This window comes from Trachemys scripta, chromosome 8, assembly GCF_013100865.1.
Source record: "Trachemys scripta elegans isolate TJP31775 chromosome 8, CAS_Tse_1.0, whole genome shotgun sequence".
In the NCBI taxonomy this organism is placed as follows: Eukaryota; Metazoa; Chordata; order Testudines; family Emydidae; genus Trachemys; species Trachemys scripta.
In genome coordinates this window covers 4,763,987-4,790,064 of record NC_048305.1, presented here as the reverse complement: position 1 = coordinate 4,790,064, position 26,078 = coordinate 4,763,987, and the positions used below count along the sequence as shown (strand labels likewise).

The window sequence follows — 26,078 nt, the reverse complement described above, 5'->3', positions numbered from 1 at the left end:
AAATGACAGTGTAATTTGGCTACAGCCATGGCACTCTTTCTGAACCCTGGGAGCTCTGTGTGTCAGAAACCACTTGGTCTGACATGCATTAAGATGTCAGACATATTCCGCTGCATTCCCTATTCATTTGTCACAGCCCTGGGTTTCTGAAACCCCGACGCTGGGGACGACAGAGGGGATTGAAATGTACTAACTTACCGTTCGGAGGAATTTGTGTCTCATAAAATAATATTTTTTACCTAGACCACTGCACTTAGGAGCAAAATAAAACAACTTTTTAAAAGCATCTATACAGAATGTGTACCTCTAAATCCAAATGAGCCAGCAGATGGATACTAAATTTGTTGAGACAAAGCTGGAAGAGAAGGGGTCTTTAAAGCTCCCGTTAAAACATTTGCGACTCTCCTTAGTCCGACATAGCCTCTCATCTCTTGTTCGTGCAATCGGCCTGTTCCTTTAATTGTTTCCATTTAAGGGCCTGATCCAAAGCCCATTGAAGCCGATGAGAGTCTTTACATTGGCTCTGCATCAGGCTGTCAGAGAGCACCATTTTTTATTGCATATAGTCCAGGTTTTGGTGAGCAGAGGGGGGGCTGGTTTTTGGCTTTGTATGTCACAGCTGCATGAGAAGTGTCGAGAGATGGGGGAGGAGAATCCTGGATGCTGAGTCTGGAGGGGAGGGGAATAGTGGGGAATAGTGCTGTACAGCAGCTCCTACTCCTCCATTTCAGGGGTGCAGCAAGTTCTGTCACTAGCACCACCCCGCTCTACCCAGCCATGCTCCTTGCAGAAGGGCTAGTGGTGTGGGTGGTGCTTTTACTCCTGTCGCGTCTGGAGCTTGCCCCCAGGAAGCACAAGCACTGCAGTTCTGCCCGTCAGCTCCACGTTAGCACCAGGAGAGCATGGGGGAGCCAGAATCTGGTCCATCATGTATTCGGTCTTAACGGGAATATTGTCAAAGTTAGAAGGCCCCAGATTTGACCTATTTTCCCCCTCCCCCCGCCCCCTTATATCTGCCTGCAAAGTCCGTCTCGTTCTTTATTTGCTTTTATTTCACAGACAATGAGTCAATGGCTTTCTTTAAAAAATCAAATCAACGTTGGCAGTGCAGCCCTACAACAACTGTGTGTGTGTGTTTGTATGGGCGAACACACATATACTTGTGTGACGGACGTGGAGGGAGAAAAAATAAAGAAATAGGTTTCAGTTAAAATCTTTCAAAGAGTAAAAAAATGTAGGTAACTGGTTGTGTTCTTTTTAATAAAAATTACAAAAATATTATAACCTGACAGTGTCTTTTTAACAGATCTGTTTCTATGACAGGGTAAATATGAATATTTACCTCTTGCTCTGCTGAAAGATTATTGTTCCATCAGGTCTCCTTCTTTTAAAGACCATAATTTGAAAGTGAATTATCCATCCATTGATGTTTGATTGAGTGCATAAAAGTTAGAGCTGGCTGAATAATTTGTTGCAACCAATACTCCCTGCAAATATTGGCACATTCATTGAATCATTATTTGGGAATAATTTTTTCCATTATTCAACCTCCTCTAATGAAAATATGTTCTTGTTACTATGCCTGTTAATGTTGCTGCATTGAAATGCATGTCATCATCCAACTCAGGCATTCTCTGTTGGCTGTGCAAAAAAGGAAATTCATTCAGTTTAACTCAAGGAGAAACTTTGGTTTGAATTCAGGATTTTGGAGAGAAGGAAGGATGGCTACACACATTAATGGATACAGAAGTTTCCTGAAATCCAAGAACTATCCACCCAGGCACAGGACATTCCATTATTTATAAATAAACCATTTTCTCCAGGCCTGTGTCCTTTCCAGTGACCCTCTCCTTTTGTTTCTCTCCTCCATTAGGGATTCATGGACATTGACCTGGTAAAATTCAAAGAGAGTGGAGCAAATGTGACCGGCTTCCAGCTGGTGAATTACACAGACACCGTTCCAGCAAGGATCATGCAACAGTGGAAGAACAGTGATGCCAGAGAACATCCTCGAGTTGACTGGAAGAAGCCAAAGGCAAGTGGTATTGAAAGCTACTTGTTTTAGGTAGCGTCCGTGGAGCTCAGTTGCTAGCATTCTCACCTCTGAATTGGAAGCTCAAGCATTTAGTTCCCAGTCCAGAACTTTGTCTTTGCGTAGATTTGGAAAAAAGGTTGCATTTAAAAACATGTTAATTCAAACGTGCTAGCTAACATGTTTGTGAACACAACCTATTTTCCTGCATCTCAATTTCCTACCCAGATCTGTCACTGTAATACTAGGCAGCTGTGCTCTTAGAAATTTTCTCTTTGGTGAGATGTGTACAGCTGAGGTCTCTTTTGCCCAATTCTTCTGCCAGTTAAAGGTGGAAATTAAGGATCCCTGGGCACTTTTATTTAAAAAGTCTGGCTAATTTCCTTAAACCTTGGCTTGTTTATTATATCTTACATGTAAACAAAATCCGTTCAGATGTTGTCACACATGCAGAACATTTCAAATCAGTATGTGCCATATCGGGCATAAATATTTTATTTCTAACACAAACAGAACTCCGAAGTGGCTGAACAATTTTTTCTAACATTTAAACACACACACATACACACACTTTGACTCTTTGGGGAAAAAACCCAGCAAGGGGAATTTCAACCCTAAAGGAATTTCTCTGAGAAAGTTACAAACAACTGGAGAAGTAGGTTATTATGGGAAAGTGAACGCCAGCCTTAATTCTTAATAGTCACAGTCTAGTCTATGGTTTTTCCCTGGCCCCCGTAGTTTCTGTTTTAATCAACATAATATTTTTTAAAAAGTGGGGGAATTGGCATCCATAAATGACTACCATGAGTGGTTTAACTTATTTTCATGCACCTGAAATTTCATGCATCACACAAAGTAGCCCTTAACAATTTATTTGAAGGCCAGTATGACCTAAGTGGAAAGACTCGGGTAATGGGTCTGTTAAGACTAAGCACTCTTCAAGCATTATGACTAAGGTACTTTTCTCTGGAAAGGAGAGATGGTCATTCTAAAAGCAATTGAGGTAGGAGAACAGGTGGCTAAGACAGCAAGTCCTTTTAGCTCTGCAGCAGGAAATTATGTTCTTGTCTAGAGTCTGCTTGGAAACGAGGAGTCAACAAGACATTGGAGATTACAGGAAGCCAGATGCTATTGTACAGAAAATTATTAAATGGAAGGATGAAAATAGAATAAATTGTCTTGCAGCAATAATGTGAGGCTTTAGATGGGAACTTCTGGTAACTCTATTTTATTTTTGGGAGAAGAACCAACAGATAACTGTCAGATCAACTCACCCTAACAGACACCACACCTCTCCATATTCCTTTTCTAGTACACGTCTGCTCTTACTTACGATGGCGTTCGGGTGATGGCGGAGGCTTTCCAGAGCCTGCGGAGGCAGCGGATTGACATCTCCCGTCGTGGGAATGCTGGAGACTGCCTTGCAAATCCAGCCGTTCCTTGGGGCCAAGGGATTGACATTCAGAGAGCTCTGCAACAGGTTAGAAACCAATCTGGGCAGCTCTGTACAAAAAGAAGCAATGCTTTGCTTTTTGGTAGCTCCTTGAGCGAGAACCTATGGAGAACAGTTCTGTGGTACACAGGGGCTAAATGTGTACCAAGAGAAATGCTACAACAGCCAAGAAGTATGGATATGCTACTCTGCAGCTTGCAGGCAGAGCTGTTAGAGATGCAGTGGTTTTTGGCAAACCATGTTTCTGGTTCAATTGCTCCTTTGAATTTAATATTGAGTTTTGGGCTTGAACAACCAGAATCCTTGAAGCAAAATTTGATCAAAACAATCAAAATGTTGCCTCTTTTTGATTAAAAAAACCATATGAAACACATAATTCACACTGTGGCAATAGGCATTTTATAAAAACACATCCAAAGATAGACAGATGTCACTATTTGACATGCTGTTTGGGATGGAAGCTTTGAGTTTGCTTTATCCTTTTTATTAAGATTTAGGCTCTCAGCAGAATGACACTGGTCCTTAGACGATTATGCTGTATTCTGTATTTACCCCTGCAGACACTAAGGCAATGTCCATAAATTACATAATACATTAGGGGTATTTTACATGTTAGTTTCAGTGTAACAAAGTGTTACAAGGGGTGGGTGGGTCTTCAAAATCACCGAAAAGTGTGTAACATAATTTATGGACAGCCCTTACGGCGCAACATTTCACACGGGGATATGTTTAATTGTTTCTTTACTTCTTCAAGACACTTCAACAGGAGCAAGTCCCTGAGCAACCTCTGCTACTGTTTAGGGTAGGGAATGTCTCACTGATGGCGACAGCAAGAATGAAAAATTTCTGTATATGTCTCAGCATTCACATCAAGACTAAATCAAAAGAATTGGCCTTAAAGTTGGTTGAATTTTTTTTTCAGTGAAAGATGGCTTTTCTGGCCAAAATAATTGTTTTTTTTTCAGTTTTTCAGCAGAGAACAGGAAACTAAAAATGTTTTGATAAAATTAATGGCTTTCAGGAAAAATAATTGGATTTTGGTTTGGCTTTTTGTGTAAAAAAAAATGTGTTTTAGCTTTCACGTTTTTGTTTTGTTTTCAAAAATGGCCTGAAAATCACATTTTTGGTTTTCAGTTTTTCTTTTAAAAAAAAGAAAGAAAAAAAAAAGAAAATTCTTGCAGGAAACTAAAAAAATTAAAAATAAATCCCACAAAAATAACTGGTATTCTTTTGACCAGCTCTAGTTACTACATATCTGGACATTTGGCTGCTAACCAAGAGCTAGATTCGAGTCCTCATTTTTCAGTCTCTGAGCCAGCAGGGACTTGGATCCTAATGTCCAGACCCTGTGAAAATGAGACACTTAAATCCTCCAGTTGGCTTCAGTTACATGTGGGTACTTGGCACTTCTAAAGATCAGGAATCAAGAGTTATTGTAATGATTCCTGAGGCTTGGATGTTCTCACCGCTAGGTGGAGTGGAAAAACATGTCTGTAGTCCCTTCACAGAGACCCCTTCTAACTAATTAAAGAACAGAATCTTTGTGTTTTGAAGGGAATTTGGATCAGAAAGGAAATATGGGAGTGGGATTTGATTGAAAAGCCAGAGGGTATTCTCAGGGCGCCAACAGAGATGATAAAGACCGCTCTTCCCACCCCTATCACATGGGGAAATGAGAGCATTACCATTTCATTTATAAATGTAAATGGAATTGGTGTAGTCTAGATGACTTCACAGCATGGAAAAATGAAAAGTATGATTGCATCATTTAGCCTGCATTTTGAAGTCATCGAGGTCCTGTTTCAAAATGTCCCAGAGAGAATAAATATCAAAAGGGGTCATCCACATTCAGGCCCAGAGACTCAAGGAGGGAAAAATGCTACTCTGAATTCCTAATGCTGCTGTCTTTTAAGCTACTTCAATCTCCCTCCCCTCCCCACAAGAGATAGATATGTTGTGCCTTGTGGAAAGAAAAACCTTTGTTTCTCCAAATCATAGAATATCAGGGTTGGAAGGGACCTCAAGAGGTCATCTAGTCCAACCCCCATACCACTGGGCACATCTCTTCCTCTGAAAAAGTTTTAGAAAACTTTGGTGGATGTTTGTGCCAAGTCCCATGGCATGGTTAGAAAACAAGCATAGCACAGGAGCAGGTTGTTTCCTTCACAATTACAATATTTACTGCTTTTTTGTGTGCGTGCATCTTCTCTGAGGATCTCAAAGCACCATTATAAAGGTGGTAAGTGCTATCACCATTTTACAGACAGGAACACTGAGGCACAGAGGGGAGAAGTGACTTGCCCAGGGCTAGTGATAAAGCTGAGGACAGAACCCAAACTCTTCTGACTCGCAATCCAGTGGCCTATTGTTCTGTGTTCCCTTCACAAATCTCTACTGATATTCCCTAATCCTGAGGTTCATGGCCCCTGCTATTCCAGTCACTGGGCCCTGCACCTTAATCCTCCTGATCTGAAAAGACCCCACTGTCCCAGTCTTGAGACCCACACAATTTTTTATCATTTTCCTGTATGTGTTCATTCGAGAGCTTAGTGATTGTCATAGTTGTTCTTGGAGCATTTAGTGCTCTGGATGAGGTGCACCACGCAGTGTGATTGGCCTGGGTAGGATCCACGGATTTTGAAAGGTGTGTTGTGGGGGGTGTTGATCATTGCAGCAGTGGAGATACCTCTGTAGGTTTTGCATCTGTAGCTCTGGCAGGGTCTGGTGCTACTTTAAGTTGGTGTGTCCTGGTCTGTGGGGAGCTTGCTTCTGTTGATGAGCTTGGAGGAAGGCCAGGAGTGAGGGTTCATTACTCTGATAGCCTGTAAAAATCTGAACAGAGACACTGGATTTATGGTTTATTACAACAATCTGTAATCCACTAACTCCCTCTTTTGGTCCTATGACTGCAGAGGTGTTAACGGTCCACTTTACTTTGAATGGTCCCTTAGAATATGTGCTAATTACTTATGCTAAAGAATCTGTTCCACCTTGCATTTAGCTGTGACGCTCGGAGTACCTTTCCCAGACCTGAAGAACAGCTCTGTGTGGCTCGAAAGCATGTCTTTCTCACCAACTTGATCCAATGAAAGATATTTCCTCATCCATCTTGTCTCTCTACCAAGTTCAGAGTTTTCCCTTAGTGTTGGGTCCCAAGTAAGTAAGTGAAAACAGCAGTGTAATAGACACACATTGTTCACATTGAATGAAACTACAGTTGGCACAACTGCATTGTCTCCAGGCCTGGCAGGTAACACTCTGCTAGCTGATCAAGTTGCTCTCCTCATTGATATTTATTCTTTTAAGGTGCGCTTTGAAGGATTAACCGGCAATGTTCAGTTTAACGAGAAAGGACGTCGGACCAACTACACCCTCCACGTGATCGAAGTGAAACACGATGGGATCAGGAAGGTAAAGCAGAGGATGGGTTCTGTTCCTGTTTAACAGCTGTGGGCAAGGTGTCTGGCACAGGATGGTCTTGTCTCTTGGAGGCCATTTCTCCTCATGAGTCTTAAGAGGGAGAATTCATGAGTAGAGTAGCTATGAATGGTAACTCCATCGCCCAATGTGAGTGAAGAAAAACACGAGAAACCGTGTTGTATTACTTACATACAAAATATGGAGGAGATTTTTAACAATGCTCAGCATTTGGCCTAACACCACTCCCGTTGAAGTCAGTGAGAGTTTTACACCACTATCGTCCTTGGGAGCCGATTTAGGTCAGTGCGGAGTGGTTTTGGAAATCCCACATAATCGCCAGAATTTTCAGTCGGGTTCACAATCAGGGCCAGATTTTCAGAGGGGCTCAGCTTCCATTTAAGCACCAAAATAAGTAGCCAGATTTTCAAAAGAGCTCAGCACGTCGTGTGTTCACTCAGTGCGGAATACTTTTGAAAATCAGGCTCCATGTGTTTATCTTCCTCTTCCATATAGAAAACTTTCAAACAGAGAGAGAATTTTTTTCCTTCTGTCCTTTGGAATTTAAACAGGTTTGGAGAATGAAGAATGCTGGAACTATTCAGGGAACAGAATCGGGACTTTGGAGCTGTGCTCCAGCTCCGCTCCAGCTCCAGGCAAAAACCTGCAGCTCCACTGCTCCGGAGCTGCTCTGCGCTCCAGCTCCGGGCTCCACTCCAAAAGCCCTGAACAGAATCAATACTATTAAACCTTAAATAATGTGGGATTTATGTCAGCAACTGAAAATCAATACATGGATGTTTAATTAGGAGGAAAATAGCATATGGTTTATAGATTCCCAAGCCAGAAGGGACAACTATGATCATCTAATTTGACCTCATCATCTAGATCTGACAGCTGCACGTACATTTCATTTCAACAAAAGCAATATCACACAATATCGTATTGACCCTGCTGGTTTCAGATGGGAAGTCGGAGCCCATCAAAAAAGGGCCCGTAGAACTGCATTTCCTGACATGTTTTATTCATTTTGGGAAGTATTTCCTACTGTTTTTTTTTATTCTGGTAACAACTGGCTCACTCCGACCCCCTGGAGGTCTTCATGGGGAAAACCCTCTTTACCAGTCAAAGAGATTTTTTTCCCTTCACTGTGGCCATAGAAATTAAATTATTAGATATGAATTTTGTGTCTGTACAGTAGGGTCCTGAGCCCTGGTTGGGACGCCTAGGCACTACCACAATACAAATAAATAAATAACCAGTATATGAGTGTAAGATACAGAGGACTTGATCCTGCTCCATATAAGTCACTGAGAGTTTTGCTGTTACCTTCAATGTGAGGTCAAGATAGGTCCCAGAGAAGTACTAGATACGGTTTTATACTGTATATTTACTGCAAAAAATCAAACCCTCACTTGCAAGTCCCGTGCCCTTTACTTCCAACACATGAGCTGTATATGGGATCAATCAGGTGAGAAATGCCAAGCAAATATGTGTTGTCTCCATTTGTGCTGCCCTAGAGCAGTGTATGGAAGCTCCTTCCTCACACACTTTCCATTTTTCTGTGCAGTAAAGAAGGAGAAGCCTCTCTAGGTTATATCTCTTGCATTGCCGTGATCTCTAATCTGCCCTCCACAGGTTTTTGGTCTTGCCCTGTATTAATACTCTTTCCCACATCATGTGGTAAGAAATCCCTTTCACATCAGCAGAGCTTATGCAACTTCGTCCAAACATGATATGATGGAAAACCTCTTAAAAAATCAAGCCTTCAAATAAGATCACCTCAAGAATGATCTTCCTATTGATACTCTCCAGCTGTCTGCTTTGCCTGTGAGCTGTGATAGCGTGGAATGTATCCCTGATTATTAATAAACACAGAGTAACACCAAGAATTCTGCCCCTGACAGCTTTTTAGTTACATGTGCAACTCTAAACTTTTTGCCGCCGGGCAGCTCCTTTCTTCTCTTTCTAACAAGTCTCCTGCTTTTTTCCCCCATCTTGTCCTGGTTCTGCAAGGCATCCTAGAATTTAATTTTACACTTGTGCAAGAGCGGAGGTGTGACACAAGACTTGTATCAGCCTAGAGAGACCATCATACATTAACAGTGGTCACCATTAAAAACATATTTACCAGCAGTCAGCATACAGTGATGTGAGACTCTTTTGTTATTTATTTCCCTAAGTATTGGGGGAAATTGTGGTACTTCCATTATTATCGTGTGGTTATTGCTTATCCCTGTACATTATGCACAGTACGTGTCATGATTTTTCTGGGGTTTTCAAGGCCAGGATGGGGAAAGAGGTCAGGACTGTGGGAGCAGTAGAGGTCTGGTTGGTGATGAACACCCTGAGATAGCTAAAGCTGGCAGGGCAATCCTACTGGTATATTGTTCTCCTCTTGGCTTGTCCTAGGAACAGGCTCGGAGGACAGCAGGGTTTCACGGTCTTTCTGTCGTTAACAGATTGGTTATTGGAACGAAGATGATAAGTTTCTTCCCACAGCCACAGATTCCCAAGGTGACAATGAATCCGTGACTCTACAGAATCGGACTTACATAGTTACAACTATTTTAGTAAGTTCTCTTGCATGTCTAATCCACAGGTCTCCCTCACTCCTTTCTCTTCCGCTCACATTCCTTGTTGTGCTGTGTACCCCTTTCCCTGTAATACATGTTGCATATAATCACAGCTTCCAGTGGTGGCCCATAAAAACTTGCCGTTGCCTTATAATCAAACAAGTACTTAAGATGTCTCCCCTCTTAACACAGAGAACTACAAGGAAGTGTGGCAGGCAGTGAGCAGGGACATCAACATAGGGAAAGTAGGTACATTGTAGCAATGGTTTATATCGTGCACGCACAGAGCAGGTGCTGTAATTTTAGGAAGGAGACACAGTATTCCTCACACATAACAAAGAGGTTGAATCCCTGCTTTAAGAGCAAAACTCAACTCAGCCAGTATTATGGAGCAGCAATAGACGTCTCCATAACGTTTGACATAATGCACCACTGTCCATGCCTATCTCACAGAGACTGACTGATGAAGGCTTGCTCAGTTTGTGAAATGCTAAGAGATCCTCAAGTAGAAGGCATGATTTCCCTTTTGGAATCTCTGCCAAAGATTGTTGAAGAATTCCTATCAGTTTTCCTTGTTGGTTAGGTCCACCCCAGCTAGGGTGGCTACCAAATTCTGCACAATAGAAACCTCAAACAGGCAACTTACTAGCCCAAACTTTTGTTGACCAGGCTGTGCGAACCACTTTGTAAATGATTCCGGCATTAGCGTTTTGAAAGTGCATTGAGAATCGTATCTAGCATCCCTTCCTGAGAGCAGGACACACGTTGAACATCTCTGGGGGCGAAAGGGGAAGCATTGCTCACTAACTTGTCCTCTCTCTGCCAGGAAGATCCATATGTGATGCTCAAGAAGAATGCCAACCAGTTTGAAGGCAACGAGAGGTATGAAGGCTACTGCGTGGAGCTTGCTGCTGAGATCGCTAAGCATGTTGGCTACCAATACAGGTTGGAGATAGTGAGCGATGGGAAGTATGGAGCCCGGGACCCTGACAATAAAGCATGGAATGGCATGGTGGGAGAGCTGGTTTATGGAGTAAGTTTCCAACCTTGTCCATTGATTCATAATTACAGGAATTGATTATGAGTGGACCTCAAAAAGTGTAGCTACCAGACCCAAAGGGAAACTGATTGATTAAGCAAACTGTCAAATTCTGCAAGATTTGGTTGGGAAAGCTTTCTAATACTCCCGGCTTCCAGGTGAGCCGAGAACAGCTTCACTTAGGACAAATCAGGACAGGGAGGAGTTTTGACTCTCACTCATCTCAGGTATTTCCTGCCCTCAGCAGCCAAAGTCCTTTCAAGAACTAGATAGATAATGAGCCTTATTACAGCACCTCAATAAGGCATCCAAATTTTGAGTTTGTGCATCAGCACCTTTGTGTTCCCCTCTAGTGCACCTAAGCACTGAACTAAACTATGCACCCAAATGCAGGTGGTCCTATTAAAGTACCAAATGGTACCCTTTCTGTCTATCTCTCTTTATTGAGTTCCCTTTCATGTTTTGAATGTTTCCATCATTATGTGTTGCTTGGATTTTTAATGCTACCCCAGCTACATCTCTATTATCTCATGTTCATTTTGATGGAACAGTATGACCCTTTCATCATGTCACCATTGCCTTGTTGCTGTTAGATGTCTATTAGTGCAGTCAGTTTCCATGGAATTAGAGTATCATTCTTAAGGTCGAGCCCACAGCAACCAGTGTGACCTTTCCCATCCTACAAGATACATTTTAATGAACTAGCGTCTGGAGCATAATATAATCAACCTTTTTCCAGGAGGTAAGCATACAATTATGCAGAGAGTTTCTCCCACTGCAGAGTAGCAATTTAAAGGAGTCTTCAGAGGTAAATAACCAAGCCATCCTACCCCAAAACCAACACCCAGAGCACACCCATTTTGTCAACTTTTTTCTGATAGCTGTGAAGGAGTAGCACCTAGAAATGGTTGAGTTTGAAATCTCAACCTGTTGCTTAGTCAGACTCTTAACACCAAAATGGGCTTTCTCTATCCTTCTCGTGCATCGTATCACTCATATTTATATCTGGTTGCTGGATGGCTTGACCACTACTCACTACAGCTGGTTGAGAATTTTCCATTGGAATGATTTTCTGACATGGAAAATGCAGTTTCTGCAAAAGTAACATTTTCCATGGGACAGTCTCAATTTCGCCTTTGGGAAAATCTAAATGAAAGTCAATAGAAGTTAGGCACTTTTGTACATCTCACTAGGTGCATCTGTAGGCAGCTAAATACCTTTCTAAATCTGGCCCTATGTGAATTAGGAGCCTTCATCCCATTTTTAAAAGTGGGTTTGGCTTTCTTGAAAATATTTCCCTTCAACTATATGAGTCATGCAATAGAAAAGCATCTCCTGCTGAAAATAAACATCCTGGCAGTAGACTTTCTTCCTGTCTCTTCTGCTGTGTGTGTGATAAGACTCTGTTACTTTGTCATTTCTTAATTGTGCAACATGATAGTGAAATGAGATGTCACTAGCCTTGGATTGTGACATCAATGGATGAATCAGACCAGAGGACCTGACTGTCTGGGAAAGGAAAGAGGTCTGATTTTTAAACCTACTTGCAATCAGTAATAATCGGAAAGGAAATAACATGCTGGTGTGATGGGGTTGGTTTTTTTAGCATTTCTATAGTAGTTCATTTCTCCTGATTAAATCATCCTATGAAATCAGAGAGTGGATTGGGAGTGTACAGCAGAAGGCTGGCGAAAGAGAAGGCTGGTGATGGAGTGTCTTGGTGCATGTAATCTACAATCTGTGTATCTGGTGTCTGTCTCTCCTTTCAGAGAGCTGATGTGGCTGTTGCACCATTAACCATCACCCTCGTCCGAGAAGAAGTCATAGACTTTTCCAAGCCATTTATGAGCCTGGGGATATCCATCATGATAAAAAAACCTCAAAAATCCAAGCCAGGCGTCTTTTCCTTTCTGGATCCCTTGGCTTATGAGATTTGGATGTGCATTGTTTTTGCCTACATTGGAGTAAGCGTTGTCCTCTTCCTGGTCAGCCGCTTCAGCCCTTATGAATGGCATACTGAGGAGTTCGAGGAAGGGCGCGACCAGCCACCCAGTGACCAGACTAATGAATTTGGGATATTTAACAGTCTTTGGTTCTCCCTGGGAGCCTTTATGCAGCAAGGATGCGATATTTCACCAAGGTTGGTTACCTTTCCCACACAAACACTCTTCTAATTCATGCATTTTTAGTCCTTTGGGAAGCTATGAAGCCATATCTCCCTTTTCGACCCTCTTTCTGGTTTTCTCATTCAGTTTAATTTCTGAACTACACATATATTTAGAAATGGGCCAAAATAGGGATCATTTCCCCAACACTATAAACACTGGAGCTCAGATAAAATGCTGCTTTTGAGACGAACCATCCTAGTTTTAGGTTTGGTTTTGAAAAACAAAATTCCAAACCACAAGGTTCTGCAAAACTACCTGCCCCACCCGGCCAGTTTTGCTTATCTTTCATTTTGTTGTCAATGTCATTTCTCTTTGAACAAAAGAGTCACCACGGCTTTGCAGGGAAGCTTTGAAAAGCCAGTAAAACAATGGAAGAATGTTTTATTTTATTGATGATTTGATGTTCCCAATGAATGCTTAGGCACATCTTGCCAAAGACTGTAAAATACATTGAATTGCAGTCAATGTCATTGGGCCCTTGGAGAGGTGCTGCGTTTTCACTACGTGCTCCCATTTTATAGTCAATGGTTCAAGTGTATGTAAGGAAAGGAGGAGTTGCAAAGCACCAGAGGGCTAAATGCTTCCTTAGTACTGCATCTAAATAAAAGGCTGTTACAATATGGTAAGTTGGCTGCAAAGCTGGGAAAAATACCAGAAAAAAATTGTGACATGGGGAAACCATGTAGCAAAAGCTCTCATGAAAAAAGAATGTGCAAAGTAGTCACTGAATTGGAAGATCCAGTCATCATCTTTACAAATTTTGCATTTATTTTTTGTCAGTACGTTTCCTCTGACCATCCAAAAAGCCTGCCTTCCTTTTATGGAAGTAACATTCCTGCAATTGCATTGGTAACCTGTGATTTTTGGTTTTTATTTATTTTTCTTTTCTAGCAATAGGGTTAATAATACAAACTCTCTTCAGTCTGGCATTTCATGCAAAAAATACTTTTCACTTGTGTCTAACAAGTATTCTTTGCTTACAAAAATTGTACATCAAGTAAATAATGTTTCTCAAGCAAGGAGTATTTGATCCAGTGGTAGGTGTACACTCCTCAGATAATGAAGAAAAAACTGGATATTAGAGGAGTCCTTGTGGCACCTTAGAGACTAACAAATGTATTTGGGCATAAGATTTCGTGGGCTAAAACCCCTTCATCAGGTGCATGGAGTGGAAAATACAATAAGCAGTATACATATGAAAAGATGGGAGTTGCCTTACCAAGTGGAAGGTCAGTGCTAACGAGCCAATCCAATTAAGGTGGAAGTGGGCTATTCTCAACAGTTGACAAGAAGGGGTGGAAATCACTTTTGTAGTGCTAATGAGGCCAATGTAATCAAGGTGGCCCATTTCAAACAGTTGACAGGAAGGTGTGAGTATCAGCAGGGGGGAATTAGTTTTTGTAGTGACCCATCCACTCCCAGTCTTTATTCGGGCCTAATTTGATGGTGTCCAGTTTGCAAATTAATTCCAGTTCTGCAGTTTCTCATTGGAGTCTGTTTTTGAAGGGTTTTTTGTTGAAGAATTGCCACTTTTAAGTCTGTTATTGAGGGTCCTGGGAGATTGAAGTGTTCTCCTACTGGTTTTTGAATGTTATAATTCTTGATGTCAGATTTGTGTCCAAATCTTGTATCCATATTTAACAACTGTTTTTTATGGGGGGGGAGGGGTTGGCTGAAAAATATCGATTCATCGGAACTGAAACTTCAGAGGAAAGGGTTTGATATTTGATGAATTTCCCTACTCAACAAAATGTTGAAACTAAAATTCTGAAATTGTCAAAATCCCAATCAAGGCAAAACCCCCAAAAGGTTGAAAAAAAATTAGAGACATGATGAAAACTAAATGTTTTAAAATAATCAGAATGTTTTTGTTTCAACTGACCCAAACTACAATTTTTTAAATCAGTCAGTTTGTGAAAGTTTTGGTGATTTCGACCTTTTGTCCCAATTGGGAATGGGAAAAATTTTTGAAATCTTTTTTTTTCAGGGTGGGGAACTATTTGGGAAACTATTTCCTGCCCCGTTCTGCTGGAGATGAATCAAAGGCATGAGCTTAGATCTGGATTTGGACAGATCCCAGTGTTGGGGTTGGTGGGGGGGGAGCCGTGCTTTAAATCTATGGGCTTGGCATGGCTGTTATAGAGATAGAAACAAGATGTGGCTTGGGGGTGTGGATCCAAACTTCACAGAAGTTCACTGGTGTTCCAGTCCTGTGTTTTGGTTTGATCCACCATCTAGATTAGAATAAGACCCTTTCCAAGCCTAATATTGCTCTTAAAGCAGAGTTGCAGAAAAATTATTCTATAGACTGGAGTCTTCGCTTTCTCTATTTATGTTCCCTAGTGACTTAAAGATCAAATCTACTCCGGTAGCAAATCAAGGAAAGACTTTTTCCATCTTTTTTTTTTTTGTCTTTTTCTTTTATTCAAAGCCTCAGATAACATTAATTCTGTGTGGGGTATTGTGGGCTTACAGTGCTGTAAATGGAAGTTAATTTTACACATGCTGAGAGGACAGTGAGAGTCTGGAGGATAAAACAAGAAATGATTCCATCAGCAAATAGCAATAACACTAAACAACAACAGCAAAAGCTCTTGTATGATGAAAATTAAAGTGCCTGTATGCCTGAGTTCTTGACTGTTTGTTGCCTGTTTGGCAAAATATTAATGAAATGCTTGATAGCAGAGGGAAAAAGCTTCCAAAGGCACTCTGGTAGACGTGACATTTATAGTATTAATATGTTTTAAAGGTCATCACTGATCACTGATTATCAGGCGTCTACCAGAAGTGTTCAGAACGTTTTTCCCTGTGAACACCCGTGGAGAGGAGTTTAACACCATCTCTTAACTTGGCTGCATCATTAGGACCAGATAATGATTGTTGTGGTTGCTGTTGCTGTTATTACTGGTCAGGAATTTTTGTCTCTCGGGAAGTTTCAACATTTTGAAATTAGTTTCCATTCAGAATTGAAACAGCAAGTTGAAATATTGAAAATTGTTTGCAGAGTGAAAAATTCGGAAATCTGTCTGATTAAAAAATGCCGAAATGAAAAATATCAACATTTTTGAGCGAATTAAAATGATTCAACATTTTGAAATGGCATTTTTCTTTTGAACTGCCATTTCAAAATGTAAAATGTTGTTTCATTTTTAAAGGTCGACTCTAAATGAATGTTTTTGTTTCAATTCTCCTGATAGTAAAACTGAAAAAAATCACTGAAATTGACATTTTCCCACAGAAAGTTTTGATTTTAAGACAATTGCATTTTCTGACAGGACTATTTTAACACAAAAAATGTTGACCAATTATTTTTATTATTATAAAATCTGCTTGCTTGGATCTGTGTCCAGTTGCTTGTGGGGTATTTTTATCTTCCACATCTTCGTTGGCTACCATAGTAACAGTAGCTTGTCCTTCAGCAGAGACCACCATAGGCAAAACTCTGTGTATACCCATCCTGTCGTGTGACAGGACAAGCTATATAAGCAGTGTAGCCATATCTCACTATTTTAAGGGGCTGTGTCCTGTTTGGCATCCAACAACCAAAATAAATGAGCATCCCCGAGTCATTTGTGAACCCAAGCATCCTGTTCCCATCCCGGTGTCAACGAGCTATCTGAACGAGGGTTTCTGTTTGTCAGAGGATGCCTGCTGCTGAGGTTAGCCAGGGGATCAGGGTTAGACAGTTTGGTGGTGCAGGGATGTCATTCTATTGAGGATTCTGTGGAATGTCCCTGTGTGTGCTGAGGATGGGGCTGAGGCCCTGTCGAGATGGGAGAAGTGCTCTGGTCGGCAGTATGATTGTTCAGAGGTCTCAGGGCGGGGGGTCCTTTCCAGGGTGGGGGGTGTGAAATTACTTTCTGCTGGGTGGGTAGGTATTCTGGGGTATGCATCCCTGGGGAGGGTTCTGTGGGGAGTGGTTGTGGGGGAAGGAAGGGAGAGGTTTCTGTGGGGTATGGCTTGAGTGGAGAGAAGGGGAGGGGAAGTTTCTGCGGGATGTCAGAGAGCAGAACAATGGTTCCTCTGTATTTCACACTGTAGGGACATGGCTCTTGGGGTGCATCACTACATGTGGAGGGAGATGTGTCTGTACTGTCGTGATGGAGGGGTAGGTTTGCTGTAGTGTATCACCCCGAAATGGGCACTCTGTAGAGCGTCATTGGGTCTGTGTGCATGGGAAGGGGATCCTATGGCATGTCACTGAGAATCAGGGCCGGCTCCAGGCACCAGCTTAACAAGCAGGTGCTTGGGGCGGCCAAGGGAGAGGGGCGGCACCTGCGGCAATTCGGGGGCGGCAGGTGCCTCACTCCCTCTAGGAGCGAAGGACCTGCCGGTGAACTGCCGCCGCCGATCGAGGCTTTTTTTTCAATTGCCTCCGCCAATCGCGGCTTTTTTTTATTATTATTATTTTTTGCTTGGGGCGGCAGAAATGCTGGAGCCGGCCCTGCTGAGAATGGGGTGATCCTGGAGTTTGGGGTGAGGGGACTTTGTGTGGAGTGCCCCTGTGCAGCTGCAGGGGGGTTGTGAAAGGTGAGAGTGTTTGGGATGGGGAGGAGGGTCACCAGCAGCCCCTGGACTTGCTGGCTATCAGACCCTGCCACCTGACAGGGATATTTACCTTTTGTAATCCTGACAGACAGTAGGTGACTGGAAATAGCAAATACTCACATAGCAGCAGTCCTGGGCATTGTATGCTTACTGTATGACAGCAAAGGAAAATGAAATATTTGCAAGAAAGTCGATAAATGAAGGCAACTGTCTTAATAGAAATACCCCAAAATAAGGAGAGGTTACAGAGATTCAGAGGCATGTTAAACCAATGCATCTCGAACATGTCCCCCGCAATGGCTGCTTAAGGTGTGTCACTGGCAAGAAGTAAGCTTTTGGGGAATTAAAAAGAGCATAGATGCTGCAATATTTTGATGCTAACAGTGCAGAGCCTAAATGCTCAGTAGATGCTTGCCCGTATAGTTTGGTGGTTGTCCCTCTGCAAGATGATCGCCCAGTAGTCTCAGTGCAGGAATTACTGAGTGAAATTATATGCTCAGGATTAGGCAGGAGGAAAAAGTAGATCATATTTGTCCTAGCTGCCCTTAGAATCTGTGCTTCCAAAGTACTGATTGAAGCACACCAGAACTATGCTCAGATTGAAAAAGAAAAAGAAATTGTTTTGGGTAGTGAGTAGTTTCATGAATATGCTTATGGGCAGAAATCAGTCAAGGCTGAAACAGACCATTAAACTATTGGTCTGTTCATAGCTCCGCCTAGACTTCAGAAAACAATTGTGAAAAGTACTCGTTAAATGTGAAATACAGGCCCAGTAAAGAGCTCCTCGTTGCAGACACCCTACTAAATATTCTCCAAGGATTTGCAGGATGAGGAGTGTGAAGTAAATATGACTCAAGTACTAGCTATTTCCAAAACACAATTTGACACACAGACTAGACACTCCGAATCACCCAAACGTACAACAGTTTGAGAGCTAGGCCTTGTCTACTCATGAAAATTGTGCTGCTCTAACAATACCAGTACAGTTAAAATGGTACAAACCCCTCTTGTGTGGACACAGTTGTATCAGTATAAAAATGCATTATATCTGAAGGATTGATATAACTGTGTCCATGCTATAGGTTGCACCAATGTAACTATTTTGGTAGAAAATCACCTCCTAAGTGACACAGTTATACTGGTACAAAGATTATATGTACAGCAGGCTTGATTCAAGAGGGACAGATAAATGAAAACAAAAGAACATTGTAACAACAGAGATGAAGTTGCTGCATGTGAGGGATGGGAAAGAATTCAGGCTCATGTTTCACTTCGGTCCCTCAGTTGCCCTCATTGCCTATTGCAAGTTCTGCCTTCCTTGGGGTGGGAAACCAAGGTGGTTTCCTAGGTTCACAGACCCTGGTACCTAACTAGGCCCCTGTGGGTCGGGAGCCTCATTGACTTTCTCTCCATCCATGGATGACCAGCCGGAATTTCTGAGACACCCCACAGCTTTCTGAGCAGTGAAAAAGAGTAAAAGCGTAGAGTTAACTGATTATTTACAAGCAAAACAAATTTAAACATATATGTCTTATGGCTAAGATCGAGCAGAGAGCATGTTTCTCTCTTTGTCATCTCTTGGGCTACATCCTCACTGCTAAAAGAGATGTGCTTTTCTAGCAAGACAACTAATGCCTGTGATCTCGCTAAAGAAAACCTACCTTTTGGTGGCCTACGTTTGTCATGCTGGGCTCTCTGTACCTGCTTGTCTGTCTTTATTTAGTGTCCTCCTTCTCCTTGATCTCAGGATACATTACCATATTCAGGGGGTCTCTTCCTTCCCCTTCCTCTCAAGCCACATCGGGTGTGAGCCCTCAATGTGTATTCGTTTGTCTCAAACTGCTTTTTCCTGACAGCCAGGACTTCTAGCTGGGCAGACTACATGAATGGCAGCTCCATTGTTAGGGTGGTTAGACTCCCTAAACCCCCATGGATTGTAATCACTTTCCTGATTACTGTATCTCTGTGGGTGTGAAACTGTCTGGGAGGTAGGGTTCTTCTGAACAGGGCCGGCTCTAGGATTTTTGCCGCCCCAAGCTTCAGGAGTGCAACTGCCAAAGCAAAAAACAAACAAACAAACAAAAAATGGAATGCCGCCCCTGGAATTGTGTTGCCCCAAGCCCGTGCTTGCTTTGCTGGTGCCTAGAGCCGGCCCTGCTTCTGAACCCCTCCTGTGCCATACAATCTTAGAAGTCGAGTGCATAAATCATATTTTAGATACCGATCAAAATATACTATTAATGGGATATCGTGTCATAGTACAAACACAGCTAAACATAATCTGCAGTACTGAGAAATGTGAGAGCAGCGCCGGAGATGTCCTGGTCTGGTGGTCATGAAGGCTGCCACTGCAGATCTAGTGTGCGTATGAAATCTGCACTGCATTCAGGGAACAGAATATAAAAGAACCGATCCTGTGTGTCAAGCTCTTATCCGAGCTAGGGAGGTTCGATAGTAAATGGGGGATTTCTGAATTGTCATTGTATATGTGTGAATGGGAATATAATTGTTCAGGGACAAAGTGATGTTAAAGGGTGTGTCTACACTGCAGCTGAGAGGTATCATTCCTAGTGCAGATAGACAGCCTCGTGCTAGCTCTGCTCGAGCTAGTGCGGATGTTACTGCACGGGCAGTGGCTCGGGCTAATCGTCCAAGCCCATCCGACTCCCTGGGTCCGAGCTCGGGCCGGGAGGTTCAAACTGCCTCCCTCCATCCCCACTCTAGTAGAGGATGGATATATTGCGGGGGCTTTCGAAGACGTGGACATGACTCAGGAGTTCGAGATTGGGCCCAAGCTTTTTTGCAGTTTGTTGCAACTCAAACTGAAGCTGGTCTTAAATATATATATCGGTTGTATTTCAACTTCTGGAAATGTCACCTTCCATTTTAGAAATACACTGAATGGCATCCTAATTGCCTGCACCTGGGAGAGTTAATTACTCTCAGCAAGATGAAAATTTGGGCCGGGGGTGGTGGGAGGTGGCAGCGCTCACGAAGCTCTAGGAGCTGATGGCCACACTTACCTCTGAAATGCACTTAGCGAAGGAAGTTAGGTGACTCACCATAGAAACAGCTCAACAAACAGTTTGAGCAACATGAAGTTAAGCAACTGCACTCTGGTTCTTGTACATATCCCATGGCAACCGAGAGGCTGCAATCAGTGAACAATGGGAAACTTCAGAAAATGCTCTTCCCTGCTATCTCATCTTCCATTTGGAGAGGTGATGAGGGAACAGGAGGCTCATGACAAAGGAATATTTAAATGATAAAATGCCTTTGGAAGAATAATAGTGAATTTGAGTTGTACAGAACAAATCATAATCCATTGGATTTCGATGTAGTCCCTTCAATCCAAGGATTTCCAAATGCTTTATAAATATTGAATGCCAGCTTTATCCATCCATTTGTCAGCATCTCACGCAAGCACTTGTTATGCCTTCTTCTATGCAAGCACCTTCCTCAACTCATCCACAAGCTCAGTACCCTCTTGGTATTGGAGTTCCCTTCTCTTGAGATGCCTACAGGAAACTTACTGATTATTTGTAACCTGCGGATTGTCTGCATATCTGATTCAAAAAGGGAATCCACATACACACACACTTGGCCAGTGTGTTACGTTATGAATATATTTCACAGCTCTTTTTAGTTATTAGGCCACTGGAGGATAATAGTCTACTACTACTACTACTACCAGAGAGCAGAGCTACTCCTTTAGCTCAAGTGAGAGGAAGTGGCAATGCCGTTTAATATATAGGTTGGCTTGGCAGAATTTGATTGTTTATTTTTAAGCATTTTTAAAGATTTAAATTTTCATAGTTGCACAAAATTATGGGGTGGGGTCAGACAAATATTTAATAACAGTAGACATTGAAAGTCAAAAAGTTATAGCTTTATAAACTGTTAACACAGATCATCAACATCACAGGTCAAAATATACAGTGTAAATATACTTAAATCAACACATCATAACTTGTTTTAGTAGTTATTTGCTAGTCCATCTGCAACCACCCTAATTCAAAAGTCTAGATCACTGGATTTTGACTCTAATAAGTTCTCAAGTAGCATTTTTCCTACTTTGCCTATCTATAAATTTTGATTCTTATTGATGGAAATATTTTTTCATCGGTTTGTGCATATACAGTGAAATCAACATAATGGCCATTTACCAATAAAAATCAAAACGTTCCAAGCCTGTATATATATATATATATATATATAGGACACTGCACTGGGAGTCAGGAGAGCTGGCTTTAGTTCACAGCACTGTCACTCAGTTGTTATGTGGTTCTGGACAATTCATATCACTGATCTGTTACCCCTACCACCTTTTCTTTGTCTTGTGTAAGTAGACTGTGAGCTCTTTAGGGCAGGAACTGTCTCTTAGCATGTTGTTTGTATTGTGTCTAGCACAGTGGACTCTCCCAATCAAGATGCTACAATATTACAAATGTTAACTAACAATACAGAGAAATGTAGGGCCCGCTTCTGTCCTCTCATACATGAGCAAAACTCTCTTTTAGAGCTGATCAAAAAATTTTAATCAAAACATTTTTTCACCCTTTTGTGTATGTATGTGTGTGTGTGTGTGTGTGTAAAATGTTCTGGGTTTTTGAAAGAAAATCTGGAAAGCAGAACCAAAATATACTTGGTAAAATGTTTGGGTTTTGGTTAAAAAATCTAAATAAAAAAATCAGGTTTTGGTTTTCAGAAAATGAATATTTTTACCAGAAACAGTTTTGTTTTGCTTTGTTTGTTTTACCAAAAATGGTTTGGAAATCTGAAAGTTTTTTTCTAAATTATTTGTTTGTGTTTCTTCCCCTGCAAAACTGAAAAATTTTCATGGAAATTTTCAAAAAAAGTGAGAGGATTTGGGGGTTTTGTTTTTTGTTTAATTTCCCATGGAAAATACTTGGCATTTTTATTGGAGGGTTTTAACAGAACATCTCTGATGCGGGCAAAGCCTGTGTTAGCCATTTTAAACTGTTTATAATGCTTTATGAGGACTCAAAAATGTGAAGTTGTAGGTTAGTTTAGGCATTGTTCACCTCAGTGGGAAATCCTTTGAGACTCAAAGATGTCCTTTGTTATGCTGTAATCTCAATTGTTGGTTGTGAATTAGTAACAGAGACTTTTTTATTTTGATAGCCTATTTTCCCAAACGTGTTCCAATCCAGCACATGGTTAGATCTTTCTAATAACTAGTTGGAGGTGTTTTTGCCATGGAACAAGGGGTTTTGTGGAGCTCCATGACCTACGACTCCCTGAAGTGGTGTCCTTTGCAAGAGTAGCTTTTACACAGAGCTTTATGTTGCCACTCCAGAAAATTATTACATCTAAGATGAGAAGCCCTGGCTCTGTTTCACAGGCAACAGTATAGGGGAGCTTTGTTAAATAACTCCCCAGTATGCTGCACATCACTTTTATCAGTGATAACATATCATTTGTGCATTGTCTGGATACACAGTTGTTGGCTGCGTATTGAATTCCCTGATTCAAATGGTTCTGGATTCCATACTTAGAGCTAGTATCCACTGCTGCTGATTTATTCCTCCAATGGTGGACAGAAGTTTCTGGCCAACAACAGAGAAAGAAATTCCTTTAATTTCTGTTTTGGACGAATTATAACCATTTAGTTTTCATTTTAAACTTTCTCCCAAGTGCTTGATTGGGTGACACCGCAAATATCATTCTCCCTTGTCATTACATGTACACAAACATGTGCATGAAACCAGCGAGTATCGCAACAGAGTATCTTTATGTCTCAAAGCAGCATCACAAAGCAATAGGCAGGGAAAGCCGATGCTGTCATGGATGGTGCTAAAAAGCTGGGGAGCGAACTTGTTTAAATGGGGACAGAATGCCACTTTGCTCTTTATGGGAGAGTTGAAAGAGCTGATCGACAGGAGAAAGCGATTGACGCAATGCAAAGAGGATTAACCAGTTGATGAGGCTGTTTCCGGAGACAGAAAGGATTGAGAGATCTGAGGAAGGTGGTTTTCAGACGCATTTAAAAGAGGTGGGTGAATTGGGCTGGTTGGCCTTTTCCTGAGATATTTTATATTCTTATGTTCAAAGACTTTTCCTCTGTAGTAGCTATGCAGGTGCCACTCCTGTGGTGTCTATAGAACTGGGGGTGAGTGTGATAATACACTGTTTTTATTCATTGGGTAGTACTGCACAATCCCCTGGTGTCTTCTTCAGTCTGCCAGACACAAGGTATGCATTCCATCCTGCACCATGGCAGTGGAAATGAGCCCACAGACGCACATTATCCAATCTGTTTCACACTTTTGTAACCTAAATAGAGATTTCCAGACACTGAGATAATTTTATGTCTGGGTACATGATGTAGAAACCCAGAATAATCACATGTGCCTAGGGGAAAATATTCCCCAAATTGTGATGAGCAGATTTAGTGCCATAACAGGGCTCAATAAAGAATGCATCCCTGCAAACTCCCAGGGGTTGAATGTGGGGGGACTTGGAGGGGAAGCTTGAGACTTATTGTGTTCACTGTTTAGCTCTGAAAACTTGAGTCAAAGTCCCAAAACTGAGAAGTGTTTGGAGGCCTCCTGTCTTCGTCCTTTGTGAATATTTGTCTGTATCATCCAATCATCTTACTCCTGATGCCTTTTGCACAGGAGAAACCCAAGAGCAGAACTATTAATGGCATAGAGGGTCCCAGAAAAGAAGGGCCTATCCCAGGAAAGGATTGAGGGGCATAAGCAAATCAACAGGAGCCCAGGACTGCAGTGTTACTGGTCAGTCAGGGTGGAGGAGAATTGGGAAGGTGGAAATCATATCAGCATGTTCAGGAAATTTACCCACATGCCACCAGAGCTCCCAGAGGTAACGTTGCCTCAGGTTTTTCTAAAATGTTTGGGCACGTCTGTATTTAAAAATATATATCTATATAATGTAAAAGTCACTGTCTGAAAGCAGCTTTTATCTCAGCTTTTATCACAGAATTTATTTTAAAACCTCCTCAGTACTGCGGCAATCTCTGAGCTCTGTGTGCTGGAGACATGAAGATGCATATAGCGTCTCCCCCTTCCCCCCCTTCATTTCATGACTTGCTCTATTTAAGATAGATGTTCCAGTCAGGCAAGTGCTTCTCGAGGCTTATGGAGTTTGTTGTGGTCCAGAGCATAGACCACAAAGGTGCACGTAGGAGGTTCTGTAATCATCCGTGTAGCTATTGCAGTCTTCATTGGGAGAAATGAATTTATTTCGCTTTCCTTGTGATCAGGAGATGCACTGAGGCAAACCATGGTCTTGAGCTAACAGTGTGCCTCGTCCAGAGCACAGAGTGGAATCTACATTAGAATCTCAGAGGAAGAGGCTGGGTGGTTGAGCAGATAAAGCTCTCAAGGGGCCGCTTTGCAGGCTCCATCTTCAGAGGCCAGCTTGGTCATTCTTGGCAATTCTCTGGAGTTCCTGTGATTGGGGGGCAGGAAGTCCATAACAGGTGGCTGTTCCTGGACTTATGGGTGGTACCTTTCACCGCATCACCGTGAAGAGGTGAACGATGTCCATAAGTCAGGAGGGGTTCATCTTGTAGTGTTATAGCAAGGCGGGGAAGGGGGTGTGCGTGCGTGCGCGCATAAACAACATACTTTTAAAGAGGTTGATCTGATTATGAAACCCATAAGGTAATTCTGGATTATTGCCTATCCCAGGAAAGTAGTTGCTTACCCTCAGATCCAAAGGCTGAGCAGTAATCGTTCAACAGCAGCAATGATCCTTTGATCCTCTGATAAAAGGCCCCGTAGAAATGCAAAGTGTTTTAGCATCTTTCATTGGAGGACTTCAAAACGCTTTATGAACACTAATTAATTCTCACAATACCCCTTTGAAGTTACACGATTAGTAAAAGCAGGCTAACAACCAAATCAGATAATGGAGATGAGGAAGAGGAAGATTATCGCAGAGTGAGAGGGAGGAAAGAAGTATACAGGGACTCTGTAGATAAAGAAAAACAACTAGGAGAAAGGAAAGTGAGAGGGGGAGAAATATTAAGAATTTGAGACCATCTAGAGGAGCCCAGATAAATTGGAATGGGCATAAGCAGAGATCAATCAGGGGCCCTTTCCCTGCCGCTCAGACTGGGGTTTTCAAAGGAGTGAAAAGAGTTAGATGCCCAATTCCCACTGAAATTCAGTGGGATTTTAAAGAATAAATGGCTCTGTTGTCCACTCCACATGCATAGTCAGAAAAGGATGCAATCCATATAGGGCTTGCCTGTGGAAGGACAGAAATACAGGGCATGCTGCTCCCTGGCATGCTTTCCTCCTTTCTCTGGCTTCATGAAGCCTTGCTGTTGTGCTATGTTTCACGGCATCCCCAAAGATAAACATAAAATACTGGCTGAGCGGCTGCAACACAACAATACCTTGTTTCTTCAAATTCAGAATGATAACATACACGAGTCCAAAATCAGAGAGAGAGAAAACAGGCTGCTCCATAAAACAGACAGCTCAGCTCACCCCACCTTAGTGTAGGCTGGCTGGCTGCAGGCTGACTTTGTCTGCTTCCTTACCGCGCTCCCTACCTGCAAGCAGGATCCAGAAAAACCCTCAGAATTTAAGGTCATCGATCACCATTTTAACACAGTTTTCAGTACACCACACATGAGAGTCAGGATCTGTGGCTGAGGAGAGGCAGACAAGGCCGAGCTGCTCTCCCTGGCATTGTTTCCAGACCCTTTAAAAAAAAAGGGGTGTGGAATTTTAGCAGCTGAGTTAATGCTGATAATATTAACTCTATGCCGGGGTCAGCAACATTTGGCCCGGCCCGCTAGGGCGCTTACCCTGGCGAGCCGTGTGCCAAATGTTGCCGACCCCTG

The 26,078-nt window shown here is 42.1% G+C and overlaps 1 protein-coding gene across 6 annotated transcripts in view; it reads left to right on the top strand.

Moving 5' to 3' along the window:
* GRIA1 (glutamate ionotropic receptor AMPA type subunit 1) overlaps positions 1–26,078 on the top strand; it is a 165,872-nt gene that overhangs the window by 101,049 nt on the left and 38,745 nt on the right. For all 6 annotated transcript variants that reach the window (XM_034778625.1, XM_034778626.1, XM_034778624.1 and 3 more), the window contains exons 6-11: positions 1,874–2,035; positions 3,345–3,512; positions 6,792–6,896; positions 9,365–9,475; positions 10,305–10,511; positions 12,287–12,657. In XM_034778625.1, the coding sequence (XP_034634516.1) occupies positions 1,874–2,035; positions 3,345–3,512; positions 6,792–6,896; positions 9,365–9,475; positions 10,305–10,511; positions 12,287–12,657 (1,124 nt within the window). The remainder of the gene's footprint in view (positions 1–1,873; positions 2,036–3,344; positions 3,513–6,791; positions 6,897–9,364; positions 9,476–10,304; positions 10,512–12,286; positions 12,658–26,078) is intronic.